The 22,757-nt window shown below is 45.2% G+C and overlaps 1 protein-coding gene across 8 annotated transcripts in view; it reads right to left on the bottom strand.

Moving 5' to 3' along the window:
* Positions 1–22,757, bottom strand: part of LOC130361531 (autoimmune regulator-like) — a 52,599-nt gene that overhangs the window by 3,994 nt on the left and 25,848 nt on the right. For 6 of the 8 annotated variants that reach the window (XM_056564639.1, XM_056564638.1, XM_056564637.1 and 3 more), the window contains 4 exons: positions 22,382–22,499; positions 18,426–18,499; positions 15,078–15,576; positions 11,302–11,370 (listed from right to left, as the gene is read on the bottom strand). In XM_056564639.1, coding sequence (XP_056420614.1) covers positions 11,302–11,370; positions 15,078–15,576; positions 18,426–18,499; positions 22,382–22,499 — 760 coding nt within the window. The remainder of the gene's footprint in view (positions 1–11,301; positions 11,371–15,077; positions 15,577–18,425; positions 18,500–22,381; positions 22,500–22,757) is intronic. The other 2 variants (XM_056564640.1, XM_056564634.1) reach the window with 1 other exon arrangement.

Here is a 22,757-nt window from a genome sequence, read left to right on the forward strand (position 1 = left end):
GATGTACCTATGCGGTATGCAGTGATGAGGGCAGTAATATGCGTAACTATACGCAGAAAAAACTCTGTACTTTTGTAAAACACCAGCCGGTGAATGCTATTGTTTGGACTTTGATGGTATGGAGCACCTTGACAGCTTAACAGGTACTAAATGGTACAATACTTGGATGTATGTATGTGGTATGCACTGATGAAGGCAGTAATATGCCTAACTATACGCAGAAAAAACTCTATTTAAAAAAAAAAAAAACAGCCAGTGAATAGTATTGTTTGGACTTGCACAGTATGTAGCCAGCCCCTTGACAGATTAACAGGTACAAAATGGTACTAATGTACTACATTCCACTGAACAATCATGTATTTCTGAACAGCAGCAGGACCCAACAGTGCAGCACCACAAAAAAAATCCAGGGATTAAACCCTAAATTGCTTTCTGTCACACAATTCTGAGCAGCAGAAGATTTGTGGAGCAAAAAAAAAAAAAAAACTCAATTGGGCTGAACAATGAGGAGATAAGATGCTTCAGAAAGTTCAGGCAGCTTGGAGATCTGTATGAGGCAGATGACAGCTATCTGCCCCTCTCTGCTGCAATGCTCAATAACGTGAATAGGAGGTTTAGCAATCAATGATCCTTCTCAGAGTAACAGCAAAACACTCTGCACTCCTGCCTTTCCCTAATGCTGATGTGACTAGCAGTTGCAGTGTAACGCTGTGGTATGAGCTATTCACACACACGCAGTCCCGTCCTCTCCATCTGAGTGCATAGATGAAATGAAGAGAGGCAAGATGGCCGCCGATTATATAGGGGCTGTGACATCACAGGGGTCAGTGACCACTGATAGGCTGCATCTCACATGTGATTCAGGGTCAGCCCGCCTACCTTCATTCCCGCTGCTGTTTCCCGCCCTCCCATAATCCCCTGCCCCATGTACTCACATGTGGATCCGCCATTTTAGGTCTCCAATAGCCTGGAACGCTGTAAAATGGAGTTTAACCCCTACGCCCCCGTTTCCGAGTCCTTAAGGACCGAGGACGTAGGAGTACGTCCTGTCCATTCCCGGCCCCCCGCCGCTAGCCAGAGGGGAGCCGGTGCCCGATGCCTGCTGAAATCGTTCAGCAGGCATCGCGGCATATCGCCCAGGGGGGTCATGATGACCCCCCCATGTCGGCGATGGCCGCAGATCGCTGGACAATTCAGTCCAGCGATCTGCGGCGATTCCGGGTCAATCGGGTCTCAAGTGACCCGGTGACCCGGAATTACTGGCTGATCGGGGCCGTCTGCCAGCAGGGGTGAGGTGGCACTGGTGCCACCTCACGATCGCCCTGATTCGTCGGCCGGATTCCCGGCTGACCAATCAGGGCTCCTGCTGCGGGTGTCACTCCCGCAACCCGCTCCGCCCCTCTTCCGGAGGACGTGAGCGGGTGCGGGATGTGCACCCCGGGTGCTGGGGACCCCGATCCCCAGCGTTAATGTTGGGATCGGGGCCCTAGGAGCGACGACGGCGGCGGCGGCGGGACTGACCTGCGCGGCGTGGATCAGCAGCAGGAGGTGACAGCCTCCTACTGTTGCTTAGCAACAGCTCCCAGCATGCAAAAAGGGCATGCTGGGAGCTGTAGTTATGCAACAGGAGGAGGCAGACCACCACAACTCCCAGCATTCCCTTATGGGCATGTTGGGACTTATGGTTTTGCAACAGCTGGAGGCACATTTTTTCTATGGAAAAGTGTACCTTCAGCTGTTGTATAACTACAACTCCCAGCTTGCACAATCAGCTTAAGTGCATGCTGGGAGTTGTAGTGGTGCATCTGGTGGTTGCATAACTACAACTCCCAGCATGCCCGTTGGCTGTCGGTGACTGCTGAGAGTTGTAGTTTTGCAACAGCTGAAGGCACACTGAGTTATGTAGAAAACCAATGTGTCTCAAGCTGTTGCATAACTACAATCCCCAGCATCCCCAGCCAAAGTAGTATGCCTCCCGCTGTTGCATAACTACAACACCCAGCATGCCCTTCCGCTGTCCGTACATGCTGGGGGGTGTAGCTTTTGCAACAGCTGAAGGCACACTGGTTGCAAAACACTGAGTTTGTTACCAAACTCGGTGTTTCACAACCAGTGTGCCTCCAGCTGTTGCAAAACTACAACTCCCAGCATGCACTGATAGACCGTACATGCTGGGAGTTGTAGTTTTGCAACAGCTGGATGTTTCTCTCCCCCCAAAGTGAACGTACAGGGTACACTCACATGGGCGGAGGATTACAGTAAGTATATGGCTGCAAGTTTGAGCTGCGGCAAATTTTCTGCTGCAGCTCAAACTGCCAGCGAGAAACTACTGTGAACCCCCTGCCCGTGCGACTGTACCCTAAAAACACTACACTACCACAAAATAAAATAAAAAGTAAAAAAACACTACATATACACATTCCCCTACACAGCCCTCCTCCCCAATAAAAATGAAAAACGTCTGGTACGCCACTGTTTCCAAAACGGAGCCTCCAGCTGTTGCAAAACTACAACTCCCAGCATGCACTTATAGACCCTACATGCTGGGAGTTGTAGTTTTGCAACAGCTGGATGTTCCCCCCTCCCCAATGTGAACGTACAGGGTACACTCACATGGGCAGAGGTTTACAGTAAGTATCCGGCTGCAAGTTTGAGCTGCGGCAAATTTTCTGCCGCAGCTCAAACTGCCAGCGAAAAACTACTGTGAACCCCCCGCCCGTGCGACTGTACCCTAAAAACACTACACTAACACAAAATAAAAAGTAAAAAACACTACATATACACATACCCCTACACAGCCCCCCTCCCCAATAAAAATGACAAACGTCTGGTACGCCACTGTTTCCAAAACAGAGCCTCCAGCAGTTGCAAAACAACTACTCCCAGTACTGCCAGATAGCCGTTGACTGTCCAGGCATGCTGGGAGTTTTACAACAGCTGTTTGGGAATCACTGGCGTAGAATACCCCTATGTCCACCTCTATGCAAGTCCCTAATTTAGGCCTCAAATGCGCATGGCGCTCTCACTTTGGAGCCCTGTCGTATTTCAAGGCAACAGTTTAGGGTCACATATGGGGTATCGCCGTACTCGGGAGAAATTGTGTTACAAATTTTGGGGGGTATTTTCTGCTATTACCCTTTTTAAAAATGTAAAATTTTTGGGAAACCAAGCATTTTAGGTAAAAAATTTTTATTTTTTTTTACATATGCAAAAGTTGTGAACCACCTGTGGGGTATTAAGGTTCACATTACCCCTTGTTACATTCCCCAAGGGGTCTAGTTTCCAAAATGGTATGCCATGTGTTTTTTTTTTTTTTGCTGTCCTGGCACCATAGGGGCTTCCTAAATGCGGCATGCCCCCAGAGCAAAATTTGCTTTCAAAAAGCCAAATGTGACTCCTCCTCTTCTGAGACCTGTAGTGCGCCAGCAGAGCACTTTTCACCCCCATATGGGGTGTTTTCTGAATCGGGAGAAATTGGGCTTCAAATTTTGGGGGGTATTTTCTGCTATTATCCTTTTTAAAAATGTAATTTTTTTGGGAAACCAAGCATTTTAGGTAAAACATTATTTTTTTTTTTACATATGCAAAAGTCGTGAATCACCTGTGGGGTATTAAGGTTCACTTTACCCCTTGTTACGTTCCCCGAGGGGTCTAGTTTCTAAAATGGTATACCATGTGGTTTTTTTTTTTTGCTGTCCTGGCACCATAGGGCTTCCTAAAGGTGACATGCCCCCCAAAAACCATTTGTCGCTCCTTCCCTTCTGAGCCCTCTACTGCGCCCGCCGAACACTATACATAGACATATGAGGTATGTGCTAACTCGAGAGAAATTGGGTTTCAAATACAAGTAAAAATTTTCTCCTTTCTATCAATTGCAAAAATTCAAAAATTGGGTCTACAAGAACATGCGAGTGTAAAAAATTAAGATTGTGAATTTTCTCCTTTACTTTGCTGCTATTCCTGTGAAACACCTAAAGGGTTAATACACTTATTGAATGTCATTTTGAATACTTTGGGGGGTGTAGTTTTTATAATGGGGTCATTTATGGGGTATTTCTAATAATGAAGACCCTTCAAATCCACTTCAAACCTGAACTGGTCCATGAAAAATAGCGAGTTTGAAAATTTTGTGAAAAATTTCAAAATTGCTGCTGAACTTTGAAGCCCTCTGGTGTCTTCCAAAAGTAAAAACTCATAAATTTTATGATGCAAACATAAAGTAGACATATTGTATATGTGAACCCAAAATGTTTTTATTTTGAATATCCATTTTCCTTACAAGCAGAGAGCTTCAAAGTTAGAAAAATGCAAAATTTTCATTTTTTTCATCAAATTTTGGGATTTTTCACCAAGAAAGGATGCAAGTTACCATAAAATTTTACCACTAAGTTAAAGTAGAATATGTCACAAAAAAACAGTCTCAGAATCAGAATGATAACTAAAAGCATTCCAGAGTTATTAATGTTTAAAGTGACAGTGGTCAGAATTGCAAAAAACGCTCTGGTCCTTAAGGTGTAAAATGGCCTGGCCCTTAAGGGGTTAATGAAGCGATTCGCGCGATCGAATCGCGGCGATATTCGCATTGGTTGCAAATCAAATTTTTCATGAATTTCGTAATGAATTCGGGTTCGTCAACTTCGATTCGCTCATCTCTACTTCTTACTAGGGATCGACCGATATCGTTTTTTAAGGGCCCATACCGATAATCTGTGGAGGTTAGGGCTGATAGCCGATAACTTATACCGATATTCCGGTATAAGTTATCGGCTATTTATCCCCCAGCGACACCGCTGCAGTTCATTGATTTAAAGCGGGCGCTTTAAATCAATGCACTGCAGTAGCTTTTGCGGTGCCATAGGCCGCCGCCGCCACCACCCGCTTTTTTTTTTAGCCAACTGGTCATCTGTCGTTTTATTGTAGTCATATGCACCCTGACTGTGTTTGGCTTCAGGTCTTTTTCAAAACCCTCCTGCAAGAATTGCAGAATTGTTACTTCTAAAATGTGGGGCCAGAATGGCACTATCACTATTCCCCTAGAGCAGTGATGGTGAACCTTTTTGAGCTCAAGTGCCCAAACCGTAATGCATGCCAACTTTTTTTTCCCTCAAAGTGCCAGCACAGCAATTAAATCAGAATACTGAGGTTTAAGTTTAGAAAAAAACAACTCATACAGTTTCCATAACTAACTAACATCTTTTGTTTTAAAAGAAGAACACAACAGAGTTCAATGATCCAAACTTGTTTTTTTTTTATTGATAGTTTATAGTTCCTCCACATTAGGTTGTAGTTCCCCCCACATTAGGTTGTAGTTCCCCCCACATTAAGTTGTAGTTCCCCCCACATTAGGTTCAGTATAGTTCACCCACATTAGGTTGGCAGTATAGTTCCCCCACATTAGGTGCAGTATAGTTCCCCCACATTAGATGCCGTATAGTTCCCCAAAATTAGGTGCAGTATAGTTCCCCAACATTAGGTGCAGTATAGTTCCCCACATTAGGTGCAGTATAGTTCCCCACATTAGGTGCAGTATAGTTCCTCACATTAGGTGCAGTATAGTTCCCCACATTAGGTGCAGTATAATTCCCCCACATTGGGTACAGTATAGTTCCCTGCATTAGGTGCAGTATAGTTCCCCACATTAGGTGCCGTATAGTTCCCCCACATTAGGTGTAGTACAGTTCCCCACATTAGGTGCAGTATAGTTCCCCCACATTAGGTGTAGTATAGTTCCTCACATTAGGTGCAGTATGGTTCCTCACATTAGGTGCAGTATAGTTCCCCACATTAGGTGTTGTATAGTTCCCCCACATTGGGTACAGTATAGTTCCCCACATTAGGTGCAGTATAGTTCCCCCACATTAGGTGCAGTATAGTTCCCCCACATTAGGTGTAGTACAGTTCCCCACATTAGGTGCAGTATAGTTCCCCTACATTAGGTGCAGTTTAGTTCCCACACATTAGGTGCCGTATAGTTCCCCCACATTAGGTGCAGTATAGTTCCCCCACATTAGGATGGCAGCATAGTTCCCCCACATTAGGTGCCATATAGTTCCCCCACATTAGGTGCAGTATAGTTCCCCACATTAGGTGCAGTATAGTTCCCCACATTAGGTGCAGTATAGCTCCCCCACAGCCTTCAGTAATATACAGTGTATGGCTGGAGGCTGTATGCCTGTGTGCTGCCCCACTTCAGTGTTCCGACCACTGCTCCTCCGGTCCGGGGTCACAATCTACTGCTATGGCCTACAGGCCATAGTAGTAGGTCCTGGGACCGAAGGAGCGGTGGTGGGAACACTGAAGATGACGTACATACAGGTAACTTACCATCCATGCGCACCCTCCTCCTCGCTGCTCCGCTGTTGCTATGTGCGCACGCACGGGACGTCAGTGATGTCCCTGCGTGCGCTACCTCCTGGCGGCCCCTGCGTTTTTAAAGTTAACACGGGGCCGCGGAAAGGTAACCGAGGCGTCCTTGTGTCCCGAAAAGATCTTTCGGGACACAGGGATGTCCCGAATGGGCTGATGGTGAACTATGGGCGCGTGCCCACAGAGGTGGCTCGGCTTGCCACCTGTGGCACGCGTGCCATAGGTTCGCCGTCACTGCCCTAGGGGTTTCCAGATGTAACTTGGTTAAGATTTTCGGAATCAGGGGGGGGGGGGGGGGGGTTTGAGGAAATATTTAAACAAACTTCCTTCTCCAGGACATGGTAAAGGTGTCAAGCACATCCAACGTAGTCTCAACATTTTTTTGTTCTGTTTGGTCATCATTAGGTCCTACATCGGTAGACTCCATCTGTCCACTACGGACTGGAAGATTCTTATACTAAACGACTACTGTCCCTGAATAAGTCACCCTTATCTTGGTTGCTAAGGAGTCTGGATTCTTGTCTAAGGTTCTCAGTTAAAGTTCCTGATTGATACTCAGATGGTCACAGACATTGTCATGATTAGGTGGTGAACGCTTCTTGTTCTGAGGTAGAAACAACATAATTCCCAGAAACAGTATTCTCATCGTTGGAGTCATTTATGATTTCTAAAGGTTTATCAAAACCCCACTTCTTTCAGCAGATCCAGAGTTGATTGGAGATGCTGTTCTAGAATTTCTGCTGACACTGCAACAAAGAACCAGTCGTCTAAATATGGAACAATTCTTATTCTGGTAAGTCTTAAGGCTGCTACCAGGACTATGATGGCCTTCATAAATATGCGTGGGGCTGTAGACAGGCCAAAAGGAAGAGCCCTGAACTGAATATATAGGATTCAATCTGATGTCTTTACAGCTACTCTGAGATATTTCCCCCGAGCCTCTGTGTATAGTAATTTGTAAATAAGCCTCTTTTAGGTTGATGCACACCATCTTCCCCCTCCCCTGGTTGAAGAACGCTGATCTGACAGTCTCCATCTTGAACTTTAATTTTTGAAGCGATTAAAGTATTGAAGATCTATGATTAAACACCACTAGTAATATGGTTTGGGGACAGGGAACACCTTGGAGTATACACCCTGATACTCCTTCCTTACAGTTACTGCTTCAAATGCTCTCCTTTAAAGAAACTCTGCAAGTAGGAGTATTATTCTTTTATTGTCTGCCTGAATCGGGCTGTTTCCTTTTAGCTTTATCCTCAAACCTTCCTTAAAATCTTCTGTCTGATCTCTCCAATCTCTGTCATCTGCAAAATGAATACTGATTCTTCTGGTTCGGAAACAATCTAGGGGTCTTGCTCTTAAATGACTGGGAAAAAGCAATCTTCTTTTCCTGTTTGTTTTCCTCTATAATCTTATCAAGTTGGGACCCAATAAGTCTCCCTGGCTCGAATAGCAAAGAACAGAAGTTGGATTGTAAAGCTGTATCTCTCGCTCATGGCTTCTGCCAGATAGCTTGTCTTGCAAAGTTGGACAGTGCCATGTTCTTCCATCACGTCTTGTGAAAAGTTACATAAGTTCTCAGCTGCTGTTTTAAGTGATGTCACTTTATCCAGCAAGTTGTGATGAGAAACTTCATCTTTTATGTCTTGGGACAGATTCTCATGGCTTTTGCCACAGGAACTGATGACATGGCCACCTTCTACAAGAATGCTAAGTTACAATGAGACCTCTTTAAGAATGTGTCTGCTGTCCGATCCAATGTGTCAGGAATAGCTCTGCTATGCCTGTTTAGTCTGGACTGGTTTTCCCTTAAGTTTTCCCTCAGTCAAGATGGTGGATTGTGTCTCAGCTGGGTGCCATCTTACTTCCTGTCTGATATATAAACCCCTCAGGCCTGTTGCTCAGTGCTTGAGTATTGTGTCTGTGCTCCTGCATGTACAGTCCTCTAGCCTGGAACTTGCTCTCTGGTCTGTTCCTCCACTTGCTCTCTGGTCTGTTCCTCCCTGCTAACCTTGTGTACCTGCTGACGGATTATCAAGTCTCCTCCTGATACCTCGCCTGGATCTTTGCTTATCTTCCTGCTACTCCTGTGCAAGTCTCCTGCATTTTGGCCTAGTCTCTGCCATTGGTCTCCAGCAGTATCCACCAGTACCGTGACACAATGGATCTTAAGGGTTTGTATCGTCTGATGGGAAGAACAACTCTTTAGAGAGTCTTGCGTCTGCTGACTCCACTCTAAATGGGGTAACACACTGCTTAAAGACTGTTAAATCAACTTTAAATCTTGAGCCTAATTCCAGTCGTTTATCGTGTTTCTTCCACTCTGTCCATTATGGTCTTGAGGACATGATGTCCTGGTAAAACCAGATTTTTTTTTTTTCTTCGGGAAGTCGAATAAACTTTCTCTTTCTTGACCCAGACTGTTGTCCTCCTGTGTCTAAATAGACCTTTAACTTGCTTGATTAGCTGATAACATTTTAAACAAGCAATACTCTTCAGAAACTGAATCTGAATCATTAGAGGTGCTAAAAGATGAGATAGATGGAGTCTCGTGTCTATGATGATGGTGTTTAGACTTCTTAACTGGAGGCATAGTGGTTTCCATATGAGATCTTAACCAAGAGAAAAATCTCTTCTCCTTATGCTAGACCTGAGGGCTCCTCATGAGACCAGGTCTTACATAAATTAGACAGGATAATACTTAACAATTGCTGAAGGCAAGGTATGCAAAGCAGATCCTTGTAATTGCATTACACACCGCTCACAGAGGTCCTCCTCCAATTCATCTGGAAGGAGCTGTTTGTAAGAGGTGGAGAATCTGTGCTTAGTCTTATGTTCCCCCCTTCCTTATTGAGTGTCTCGACCTCTGTTATAAAAGAAAAAAGAGACAGTTAAATAACCAATCATAGATACAGGCCTGCTCCAGAAAAAACTTACCTTTCAATGTTCAGAACTCTGTTGCCATACAATAGAGTTTTGCAACCTTTACTTCCTGAGACCTGAACAATGGCGCGCAACAGCACATAGCCATAGGTGTGTCATACGCCACAACGCCGTTCCTCACAAGCGCGCTTACCACTGACATCACCTTTTGCATAACGCTCTGACTGCAGCCCACCACGTCCCCTCTGAAGTCATACACCAGCCAAAAAGCGAGACACATGAACCGCACCATCTTCACAAAAGACCAAATCACAGTAGTGGGAAATGGAGCAGACAAATCTTCCAGTCATCAGCTCCACTTGCTAGGACTTCATAGTAGCATCACAGGTGACTTAACACTGATGTCAGCTACTACCAGGATCTACGCACCAGTGAGCATGTAGCTTAACCAGGCCATGGCCAGGGCACCCCCACTGATACTAATAATCCAGCCAAGACCCTGCGGGGCTGTTTCATCTTCTTGACTTTAGGTGGGCAGAAAAGTAGAACAAAACACAGTGAGGGATAATTTCCTGATTTATATGCACTTCTCAAGTAACTGTACTGATTAATCAACCTATCAGTGCTTTTTATTATCTAGGTGGGCTGTACTAAGGGGAAGTGAAGGGGGCACGAATATCCCTTCTGTGCTGTAGGGATGTACAGGAAACTTAGGGCTACAAACAATATCAATGGTGTTGTATGTTCATTTTCTGTAAAGGGGTTATGCCCCAATCAAAAGTTATGGATAGGGGATAACTAGCTGATCGTGGGAGTCTGACTACTGGGACCATGAGAACGGGTGTAAAAGTCCCCCAGAATGAACAGAGCACCGCGAATGTACAGACAATGTGCCATTCATTTACTATCGAGCTTCCAAACATTGATCGGTGGTGGTCCCAGCGGCTGGATCCTCACCAAGCAACTATTTATCTACTATCCTGTGGATAGAGAATAACTTTTGATAAGATTCAGCAACATCTTAAGTCTGGTGGCCATCATTATCATTTCTCTCCAAATACATTCATATACTTTAGATGTAAGTCAGTCAAACCCGCAGATTTTAGCATTACTGGATATATATGGGGGTGTCCTGAGAGCATATTTTAACATGCCTGATTCACAATACGAACATGCATGTATATAGGGGACCAGGATTGTTTGAAAGCTATTTGCATTGTATGGCCAGCTAGCGAGTAAGCAAGGGTTACTGCACAGGCAGAAAAGTATTACAGTGTACATAATCTTTATGTAACTAAGTATCTATACAGGGAATAAGCCAGATTCACATAGCTGAAATATTTCACTATAGTGAGGTACAAAGGTCTACTACTGCAGTCACATAATCATTTAAGAGTAACGCTATTTCTGTATTCACACTGAATAAGGGAAATTTTGTTGTCAGCATTATGATTTAGCGCGACTAACTTCCAACAATATGCTGTATGTATACATGTTTGTATGTATTAAAGGGGTTCTCCACTGGAAAACATTTTATTTAAATTTTTTTAAATCAACTGGTGCAAGAAAGTTAAACTGATTTGTAAATTACTTCCATTTAAAAATCTTAATCCTTCCAGTACTGATCAGCTGCTGTATGTTCCACAGGAAGTTTTTTCTTTTCTGTCTGACCACAGTGCTCTCTGCTGACACCTCTGTTCATGTCAGGAACTGTCAAGAGCAAGATAGGTTTGCTATGGGGATTTGCTTCTACTCTGGACAGTTCCTAAAAGGGACAGAGGTGTCAGAAGAGAGCACTGTGGTCAGGCAGAAAAGAGATTCGAAAAGAAAAGAACTTCCTGTGGAGCATACAGCAGCTGATAAGTACTGGAAGGGTTAAGATTTTTAAATAAAAGTAATTTACAAACCTGTTTAACTTTCTGGCACCAGTTGATTTAAAAATTATAATAATAATAATAATAATAATAATGTTTTCCAGTGGAGTACCCCTTTAAATGTTGTTACTTCTATGATACAGAATACTGTAGGCTAACACAATCCTATGAAAATTACCTCAGAAATAAGACATTCCAGTTCATGTCGGCTCAACGTCAGGTTGCTGCCAATAGTTTCAGTCACACCCTAAAAATAAATAATCAATGAAAGCCAGATAAACCTATACACAGATCGCTAGAAAACTGAATTAAAAACAGGATATGTATTAATACCATAGCCTTATTTCAGGACAATTTTGCAAGACCATTATTCTTTCATGTCACATGTTCTTTCCACCAGAAGAAAGGTACAGGAGGCATTAGTTTTATACAATATGCCACAGCAGCTTTTCATGCAGTTTTTCAAGCCAACCTGAAAAGTGAATCCAGCAGGATGGAGAAGTACAAGTCCGTCCTTTATATTTTCTATTTTTATCAAACCACTTCTAGCTTTGGCTCAAAAAATCTACCTCAAAAACTGCAAAAATCTGTGTATGTAACCGCCCTTTAGCAGCTGCTCCTCTGTCCTCATTCCATGCGCTGCAGCTGTCACAAGTGTATGAGCAGCTTTATTGTCCAGCACTGATTTGGACTATAAAGGAGATATCCAGTTTAGGAAAACTTACCCCCTATCCCCAGAGGTTGGACCCCCCCACAATCTCCTGCCCAGTGCCCCTTCTCTCCCCGTGAATGAAGCTGTGTCGACCATGGCACGACGTGATGGCTGACCCCCCCCCCCCCCCCCACCCCCACCATACATCTCTAAGGGAGAGCCAGAGATACAGAGCTTGTGTAAGTTTTCCTAAACTGGACTACTCCTTTAAATTAAATTTGATGAAATGTCATAAAAAATGATCTATTACTTTAAGTGGTTTCTCGGACTTTGGGAAAATTAGCAGGAGGGGCAAAGTTTGGGAAGGAGGGCACTGTATACTGTGTACAGGCACTGTAGCCAATTACTGGCCTCAGTGGCCACTTGCAAAATTTTTTAAAGGGGTACTCCAGCGCTAAGACATTTTATCCCCTATCCAAAGTAAAGGGGATAAGATGCCTGATCGAGGGGAACCCGCTGCTTGGGACCCCCGTGATCTTTCATGCAGAATCCCATTACCATCAGCCCCCAGAGCATGTTCTCTCCGGGTCTGATGACTGGCGATCATGGGGTCGTAGTATTGTGACGTCACGGCTCCACTCCCATGTGATGTCATGCTTTGCCCCCGTGTGATGTTATGCTCCGCCCCCTCAATGCAAGCCGATGGGAGGGGGCGTGGCAGCTGCCACGCCCTCTCCCATAGGCTTGCATTGAGGGGGCGGAGCCGTGACATCACAATACTCCGGCCCAGTGATCGGCAGTCATCAGACCCGGAGTGAACATGCTCCGGGGCTGATGGTAACGGGGTGCTGCGTGAAAGATCCCGGCGGTCCCCAGCAGCAGGACCCCCGCAATCAGTCATCTTATGCCCTATCCTTTGGATAGGCGATAAGATGTCTTAGAGCCGGTGTACCCCTTTAAGGCTGGTGACCAGACATCAGACTGGAGATTTAGGACACAAAAAAAATGGCAGGGAACAATGTTCTCTTGTCTAACATGATCGCCTTGTGGACCTCCAGAGATCCACTCTTTCCCAGTTGAAAATTGCTGCACTTCCTAGTTTTACAGCACTGACCGAAGGCTACATGTTCCATAATCCCTCCCAAATCTCATTCCCCCCGTGACATTCATTCACCAGCAAATCAGAGCTGAGCGTGGAGGTTCTCGGACCCGGGCGTATGGGTGATATTTGCTCCTACCTTTTGCAGGCCTTGCCTCATATCTGACCTCATATTTTGCTGGTATCTCTTGTTCATTTGTTTACATCTGCTGACTGCTTGGCACTTTATTTACAGAGATTCTGCATGTCATTTTCTGATGTTCACTGTGATATTTTTCTATATACATATATATTCTTTACATTTGTTGCATATGTCACTTTATGGTGAGCTTCAGTGATACAGGTCAGACGGGGGCACAGTGCACCCGCATTTTATTGTTGGTTGGAGAGCCATACCTCTTTGGCCCTGGTCCAGATGAGACATATACCATGTCTCATCTGTGTGGTGCGGCCCAATATGGGCCTTTTTAAGTGTTTTAATTAACTTTTTGTGTCTGTTATATTATATTTTTTCCTTTGCCGTGTTTATTATGTGCTCCTAATAAAGATCGTTATTTTTGTTTAAATTGAATACTTTGGTGTGCTTCCATTTGTACATTATTTCTGGTTTCTTTGTCGCTTTGGCCTTATCTAATGTTGGTTAAGCACCCATGTCCATATATATTTTTCCAGTTGAGCCCCCCTTCCTCTTTTACCTCTCAGCAATATGGGAGCAGGCCAAGCCCCCTGAGGCGACAAAAGCATGTGATATGTTTAAAAAACATAAGGTAAAAAACTACACAATTTCCGATGCGGGCTTAGGCCAATTAAAAGTGTCAGATGGGGGGGGGGGGGGGGGATAAACAGCTAAAGGACCATATACCAGAGGTGAATAACTATGCAATTTCTGCAGATTGGAGGATAATTTTCTAGCGCCGAAGTACCCGTTGAAATAAAATCCCGCTGCCATTAGATACAGGGGATTTATTAAGAGGCACAATGCTCCATGTATTTAAATGTACACCAGATAGAAGCTGTTGTAGATATCAGCTACAATGTTTGCCAGCTCTCTGAACTAAGTCGTATTAAATCTTGCAGGCGCAGGAAGTAAAACCCCCTTTACCAGGAGATTGCACAGAAAATGTACATTATTCTACACATAAAGAAAAGCATAGATATTGAATTCATTTCCCCCAGGTGTTGATGGGACAACCCCTTTAGGGATCACCTAAGAGCACTGCATGAATCATAATATCGTAATATAATGAGGATTATATATAGTAATTACAGTTTATGAAGGTGAGGATTTTACATGCCATGTTCCCATATAGTTTTTTGGCTCAAAACAAAGCCTAAAAATTTCTTGCTATCTTTCTTTTACTGTTTTTATTGACCTCGATAGTAAAACAGACTTTTGTTCATACGCACATCCATTTTACAGCCTATATGGTGCACATACGCAAAAACAGTTAATAGATAAAGTTAATAAAATGACCAAAGATAAACCATTTTGCATATAAATAATAGTTTAGCACCTTGTATTGCTTGTAACTGTGCATGAGGATGCTTCTCAAAGACTGCAGCTGTCTGTAACTTGTCTGTGCTGTGAGGAACAGCATGGAGATACCCCCTCCTCCTCACATATTTTGGACCAAAAAGGCTGAATTTTCTGGGTTCGTTTGCAAAATGAAAAAGGCAGAGACCCCTAGTGGACATATTTTTAAAATCTTTTTTAATCTTTTTTTTTACTGCTCAATGCTGTGCCATAACATAGCATTGATCATGGTTATCGGTGTCCTGCTGCTCCATCCTGCATAGCAGGCTGGGAGCAACAGATCAATGATCAGACGGTGAGGAGGCAGGTAAGGGCCCTCCGGCCATCATCTCAGCTGATCGGGACAACTTTGATCGCGCCGTCTAAAGGGTTAAGGGGTCTAAATGCCGGGCATTGGCATCATGATGAGCATTGAGGTTAATGCCCCTTAAACATATAAAGTGTTTCTTGATTTCAATATTATGTTCAGTACATTTACTGCTGCTTTTTCCTGTTATCTTGTACCATGCTGAATGGGCTGTTATTTACGACTCCAAAATTACAAGTACCAAGTACGAGGTCCATTTCCTATGTAAATGTTATATGGCAACATCCTGCCTTAGGCCACAGATTAGGGAAAATGCTGGTTTCATTAACAATAGATCAGCATTCATATAGCAAGGTACTAACCTTAGGCTCAGTCACTTCTGTTTGCAATACTCCAGCGCCTGGCACCATATCTCCTCGAGGTGGTATAAATGGAGGGCATGGATCTGGTCTAGGTGCTGAGGTTGGAAGCCTCTCAATCTGATTTACACTACTGACCCCATGACAGGCTTCTTGTGTTAGGCTGCCCTCAGCCTGATGTAACTGGGACTGTATATTGTTTGGAAGAAGAATTGGAGGCATTGCTGCATTGTAGCTTTGAATATGGGATGGATGTGCATGAGTGTGAATGTTTTGGGAGTTCCTAAACTGCGGCCTTGAAGGAAGCTGTGGGCAAATTTGTTGCAAAGGGGTTTGAGAGGGACATGGGTGTGGTACAGGATAAGGACCATTCTGGGGTTTAGGCAGGGGCTGATGGGAGCTGTTTGTCTGTAGCTGGGAGTAAGTTTGGGGTGTAGGACACATCTTAGGCTGGTTGTATATATGGTGCTGTTCAGAGCAGAGCTGTGTGTTCTGTATTACACTGTAAGAAAAAACCACAGATCAGACACAGAATTATTATTGCTATTAGAAAGCCTGATATTATTCCTGGAGGACTCAGAAGGACCAGTTATTCCAGTCTCCTGCCTTACAATAATACATTCATCCTGCAGCTGTGATCACCTGCCCCCTGGTGGACAGCACATTCATCCTGCAGCTGTGATCACCTGCCCCCTGGTGGACAGCACATTCATCCTGCAGCTGTGATCACCTGCCCTCTGGTGGACAGCACATTCATCCTGCAGCTGTGATCACCTGCCCCCTGGTGGACAGCACATTCATCCTGCAGCTGTTATCACCTGCCCCCTGGTGGACAGCACATTCATCCTGCAGCTGTTATCATCTGCCCCCTGGTGGACAGCACATTCGTCCTGCAGCTGTTATCACCTGCCCCCTGGTGGACAGCACATTCATCCTGCAGCTGTTATCACCTGCCTCCTGGTAGACAGCACATTCATCCTGCAGCTGTGATCACCTGCCCCCTGGTGGACTGCACATTCATCCTGCAGCTGTTATCACCTGCCCCCTGGTGGACAGCACATTCATCCCGCAGCTGTTATCACCTGCCCCCTGGTGGACAGCACATTCATCCTGCAGCTGTGATCACCTGCCCCCTGGTGGACAACACATTCATCCTGCAGCTGATATCACCTGCCCCCTGGTGGACAGCACATTCATCCTGCAGCTGATATCACCTGCCCCCTGGTGGACAGCACATTCATCCTGCAGCTGATATCACCTGCCCCCTGGTGGACAGCACATTCATCCTGCAGCTGATATCACCTGCCCCCTGGTGGACAGCACATTCATCCTGCAGCTGTGATCACCTGCCCCCTGGTGGACAACACATTCATCCTGCAGCTGATATCACCTGCCCCCTGGTGGACAGCACATTCATCCTGCAGCTGATATCACCTGCCCCCTGGTGGACAGCACATTCATCCTGCAGCTGATATCACCTGCCCCCTGGTGGACAGCACATTCATCCTGCAGCTGATATCACCTGCCCCCTGGTGGACAGCACATTCATCCTGCAGCTGTGATCACCTGCCCCCTGGTGGACAACACATTCATCCTGCAGCTGATATCACCTGCCCCCTGGTGGACAGCACATTCATCCTGCAGCTGATATCACCTGCCCCCTGGTGGACAACACATTCATCCTGCAGCTGATATCACCTGCCCCCTGGTGGACAGCACATTCATCCTGCAGCTGATATCACCTGCCCCCTGGTGGACAGCACATTCATCCTGCAGCTGATATCACCTGCCCCCTGGTGGACAGCACATTCATCCTGCAGCTGTGATCACCTGCCCCCTGGTGGACAACACATTCATCCTGCAGCTGATATCACCTGCCCCCTGGTGGACAGCACATTCATCCTGCAGCTGATATCACCTGCCCCCTGGTGGACAACACATTCATCCTGCAGCTGATATCACCTGCCCCCTGGTGGACAGCACATTCATCCTGCAGCTGTGATCACCTGCCCCCTGGTGGACAGCAAATTCATCCTGCAGCTGTTATCACCTGCCCCCTGGTGAACAGCAAATTCATCCTGCAGCTGTGATCACCTGCCCCCTGGTGGACAGCACATTCATCCTGCAGCTGTGATCACCTGCCCCCTGGTGGACAGCACATTCATCCTGCAGCTGTTATCACCTGCCCCCTGGTGGACAGCACATTCATCCTGCAGCTGTTATCACCTGCCCCCTGGTAGACAGCACATTCATCCTGCAGCTGCGATCACCTGCCCCCTGGTGGACAGCACATTCATCCTGCAGCTGTTATCACCTGCCCCCTGGTGGACAGCACATGCATCCTGCAGCTGTTATCACCTGCCTCCTGGTAGACAGCACATTCATCCTGCAGCTGTGATCACCTGCCCCCTGGTGGACTGCACATTCATCCTGCAGCTGTGATCACCTGCCCCCTGGTGGACAGCACTTCATCCTGCAGCTGTGATCACCTGCCCCCTGGTGGACTGCACACTCATCCTGCAGCTGTTATCACCTGCCTCCTGGTGGACAGCACATTCATCCTGCAGCTGTGATCACCTGCCCCCTGGTGGACTGCACACTCATCCTGCAGCTGTGATCACCTGCCCCCTGGTGGACAGCACATTCATCCTGCAGCTGTGATCACCTGCCCCCTGGTGGACAGCACATTCATCTTGCAGCTGTGATCACCTGCCCCCTGGTGGACAGGACATTCATCCTGCAGCTGTGATCACCTGCCCCCTGGTGGACAGCACATTCATCCTGCAGCTGTGATCACCTGCCCCCTGGTGGACAGCAAATTCATCCTGCAGCTGTGATCACCTGCCCCCTGGTGGACAGCACATTCATCCTGCAGCTGTGATCACCTGCCCCCTGGTGGACAGCAAATTCATCCTGCAGCTGTGATCACCTGCCCCCTGGTGGACAGCACATTCATCCTGCAGCTGTGATCACCTGCCCCCTGGTGGACAGCACATTCATCCTGCAGCTGTGATCACCTGCCCCCTGGTGGACAACTCATTGTAGGTGATACTGACTGCAGGGCCCTACTCTATTTTTTTTAGAAGCTTTATAAACATTTTTCAGATTTAAAACCGATTGCTTGGTAAAATATGATCTTTGTGGAAGAGGCGACACATACATCGATAAGTGACAAGTCACATTTATCTTCTGAGATACGGATTTTAAGTTCTAAGGAGAATAAATCTGCACTGGAGTTCAATGTGAATTACAGCAGATATTTCCTCTGAAAACAATGGGATAGATGTTGTACATGGTTGTAATGTAACCTCATGCAGTATCTGTAAGCAGATTCAGATAGCTAGGTATTACCTGCATGACCCACCATTCTCTGGGGGAACATGGCTGTCAATGCTGCTTTCCTTAGAGGAGATCTCCGTAGACTCCTGTGGAGATAAAACAAACATGAACATTGCTTGTTTTACTTCATGTCAGAAATGTTGTATAATATGAGCTACATGATAGCACCAACGAGATACTAGATACATAATAGAGATTGATCAAACCTTGTGCAGCAGAGCAGTTGCCAATAGCAATCAACCAGATCAAAAAAAAAAATCCCTCTGAAAAATGAATCTGATTGGCTGCTATGGGCTAACTGCACAAGGCTTATTTAAAAGAAAAATATCATACCAAAAAACGTATCCCCTATCCATACAGTTCTATAGGGGAGCTGAAGATTGCCGAACGGCTTCCCCATAGAACCATATGGAGGGGGCATGGCGACCTCCGCTTCGGCCGTGGGTCGTGACGCGCTCCTGTGCCAAAGCACAGAAGCTCTGTACAGGCAATCGCGGGGGGCCACAGCGCTCAAACCCCCCTGCGATCTAAAACAGTGAGCCATATAGTGGAAGATACCAGCATTATTAAGATGTGTAAACTGTAATTAATTACAGTGCAATTAAATCGAGTGACTCACAGGTGTCTTCTCAGAGTTAATCAAGGGAGACGTCTTCTTCGATCAGAGTCGTTCACGTTTCCTTTTCTTCTTCATCTGACCTGGGTCATCTTATAGACTCGTCTCCACAGAATCTGCTCCAACACCATCCTCACCTCTATACAAACTCCCAAGTCTATTGCCCCACACATTAATAGTGCTCATTACTTGTACCTACATAGTAGATATGCCTCTCTGTGCCCCTATACAGTATTAGGTCTGCTCTGTGCCACCATATAACTTGTAGGTCCCTCTATGTTACCATACAGTAGTTAAGTTCCATCTGGGCCCCCATATAGTGCAGACTCTTCCCCTCTATGCACCTACAGGATCCTAGGGGATTGTATCGATTGTTTTCACAGCTCAGCCTTCTAGGTCACAGCTCAGCCTTCAAGGTCACAAAGTATGCCCAGAAAACTTTCCCATTCATGTCAATGGGAGAGAACCTTTCCATTGTTGCCTATGTCCATGCGGCTTGCTCTCTAAGTGCTGTTAAAAGCTCAGAAAAGATGACTACCCCCAAAATAATGTACAAAAAAAAATAGAAACGGATTAGAAAAAAATAAAATCTAGGCAATACATTCTCATCAAATGGAGTGGTGATCACTCATGGCACCTTGACATTTTATTCAGTGTCTATGGACCTGATGGAGATAATGTAGCTGAGTACAGCACTTGACAAACTTCACCAGTCCCATAGATTTTGAATCGAGTGTCAGAATGCACGTGTCCAATGTCTCATTCAAACTCATCCGGAACAGAGAGCTTGGGATCCCTTTTCTAGTGATTCTTGGGGGTCCCAGTGGTAGGACCCCAGTAATCATACATTTATCACCAATTCTGTGGACAGGTGATGTTTATTGTGGGTTAACAAGTGCTGATTGGTTGTTATGGGCAGCATGGTCAGTTTTAACAAATGAGGCTGATATTACGTATACTTTGACTTCTTTTGGCACATTAGGAATAATCATGGTAGACTGGCTGCAGAGCACCAGGCCACATATTGTTATGGGTGTAATATATCCAGTAGTATACCTACACTAGCTGTATACATCCATATGCAGTTAGCTCCCCCTACTGATGGCTATTGATTATGTTAAAATGTTATCTCTATGGCTGTGTGAATGGAAGCAGATTTGAAGCTTTGGAAAATGCAGTTCTGGACCCTATAAAGTCACTTTATGGAATTGTGATGAAATTACCTTAATAAAAAAATAGAATATTTGACAGAACTCTCAGTGGAGGTTAGGGACTATTTTTATTTCCTGATAGACTTCTATGATTTTTGTGTATACACCTTATCATATGCCTTGCAATTTTTCTTTTAACAGATATTCTATTCTTAAATTGAAGCCACAATAATGACAAAACCCCTAATAGATCCACTAAACAGGCCCTCTGTTTGACCTATTACTACTTTCCGAATTTTCTGTCAGATTTGATACAGTACCATGCACATATAGGGGGGGGGGGGATTTATCATTGGTTTTACCCTGGTTTTGTGGTGAACATTTGTCTCGCAGTTTGTCTCAGTTGCTGTTTTGAGACTTTTCATTGCGACTTTTGCTACAGACGGTTTTTCGAAAGTAACATACCAAGTCATGATTTCAGTTGATATCATGCAGTGGTCAGGAATTTACGATGTGCGACTTTTCAGTTTGTCGCATCTTTTGTCACAACTGCGCTAAATCTACACCAGCCCTTACTTGGCTAACAAAACTGACTACAAACAGCATTATTAAAAACTCGCACATTTTGTTGCACGGGATAAAAAGTCGCAGAGGGTCACCATACAAAGTGGAGTACTGAAGTAAGAAATGTGATCAGCACCAGATTTATCACTTGCCCTGCACAATGTAATACATTTGGTGCAGGTACACAGTTTCCACCACATTAATTAATGGAGTAAAAAGACATTCACCTACACTAGTGGTTTTCAACCTGGGGTACAAGTACCCCCAGGGGTACTTATCAGTTCTCCAGGGGGTACTTGAAAAAAAAAATCAGTAATGGCAGCCACAGCCACTGGTTACTGGTCTGGGCCACTTTGAAAGAAATGGTAGGCTGATGTAATTGCGTTGAGAAGCAGAGCAGGAGGACAGCAAAGGGGAAGCGTGGGCACTAGGATGCTGTGGGCAGTAGCTACCATCAGCTTTGTTGCTCCACTGCCCCTGCAGACCGGGGACCTACTTCTAGTAGCAATAGGTCCCCAGACCAGAGGAGCAGTGGAGCACCAAAGCGGGACAGTATGGTGGCCTACAATTTTATATGGGGGCAGTTTGGGGGCCTACAGCTATATTTCGGGGCACAGGGGGGACCTAACAACTTTATGGGGACGCAAAGCAGGTACTATTACTGTGTGTGACAATAAACATAGGGAGTTTGTAAATAGGTGGCTATTGCACAAAGGAGCCTAAAATGTTTGTTTGGCTGGTTATGTGGAAAAGGCTTTTATGGGAAAAATCTTAGTGGCGGTCTAGGCCAGATAGTGAATAAAAGAAAAGTAAACAACTCCGGTTAGAGAAGACGTCACCTGTAAATCGGGGGACTGGGGAGATCGGGAGAGGAACAGGGGCCTGTTCTAAAGGAAAGTAAAGGCTATCAATTATACTATAATCATTACAAAATGTCTCAAACATGGGGGTACAATTTTTGGGAATGGGCTGTCAAGGGGTACTCAGGCAAAAAAGGTTGAGAACCACTGACCTACACCACTCTTGATGAATACCCCCCATAGATCAACATTTTGACAGATTAACGTTATAGGGGTTCTCCACTAAGAACAATCTCTGCTTGTTAGAAGAGTTTCTTGACAAAGAGCTGATCACAAAGTGTCCCCCTGCATACGTCTCTAAACTGGTAAGAAACCTATCAGTAGGTGTTGAATCTCTCCCAGTGAACTAGGGCATTACAAAGTGCCCATTTAAAGGGGTATTCCGCTGCTCAAACTGTTCCGAATGTTGGAGCCGGTGCCCGGAGCTCGTGATGTTATAACCCCGTCCCCTCAATGCAAGTCTATGGGAGGGGGCGTGACAGCAGACTTGCATTGAGGGGGCGGGGCTATGACATCACCAGCTCCCGGCGCCGGCTCCAGCGTTCAGAACAGTTTTTTCCAAGCGCTGAGCAGCGGAGTACCCCTTTAAATCAGAGGCTGTCTGTGTACTGTAAGACAGGTCCTCCATGTTGAGAATAACCACTGTTGACTTTAGCCAAAAGATGAGGGTCCTGAATAGAGGCTTCCTCCTATTACCTTGGAATCACCTATAAGGGTGTATGGAAATTTGTTTTCTAAACAGGACAACCCCTTTAAACAGAATCACGTGGCACTTACCGTTAGCATTGTAGCACCACTATCAGTGTGGTCTTTATGTTCATCCACCGGTGATCTATCTTTCTTGCAAGAGCCACATCTCCATGTTCCACTAAAGAGACCATAGGGGGAAATAAAACTGAAAAAAAGCATAACCAGTATACCAAAGGAGGGCAGATTTTCTTTTAATGGTTAAAATGTATTCAAAGTAAATTCTGAAACTTTCTATTATACTTTATAATTCAATTGTTCTCAATTTATAAGATATATGCTTGCTTTTGCATGCTTACATCTAAACCTGTTTCGATTGTGTCCTTCTATTCACACTGCTGTTCATCTCTGCCTGGAGATATTCCAGTTCGGAGATGTCAACTGAGCACCCTGCTGCCGAAATCCT

The sequence above is a fragment of the Hyla sarda genome, chromosome 3 (genome assembly GCF_029499605.1).
Source record: "Hyla sarda isolate aHylSar1 chromosome 3, aHylSar1.hap1, whole genome shotgun sequence".
NCBI lineage: Eukaryota > Metazoa > Chordata > Amphibia > Anura > Hylidae > Hyla > Hyla sarda.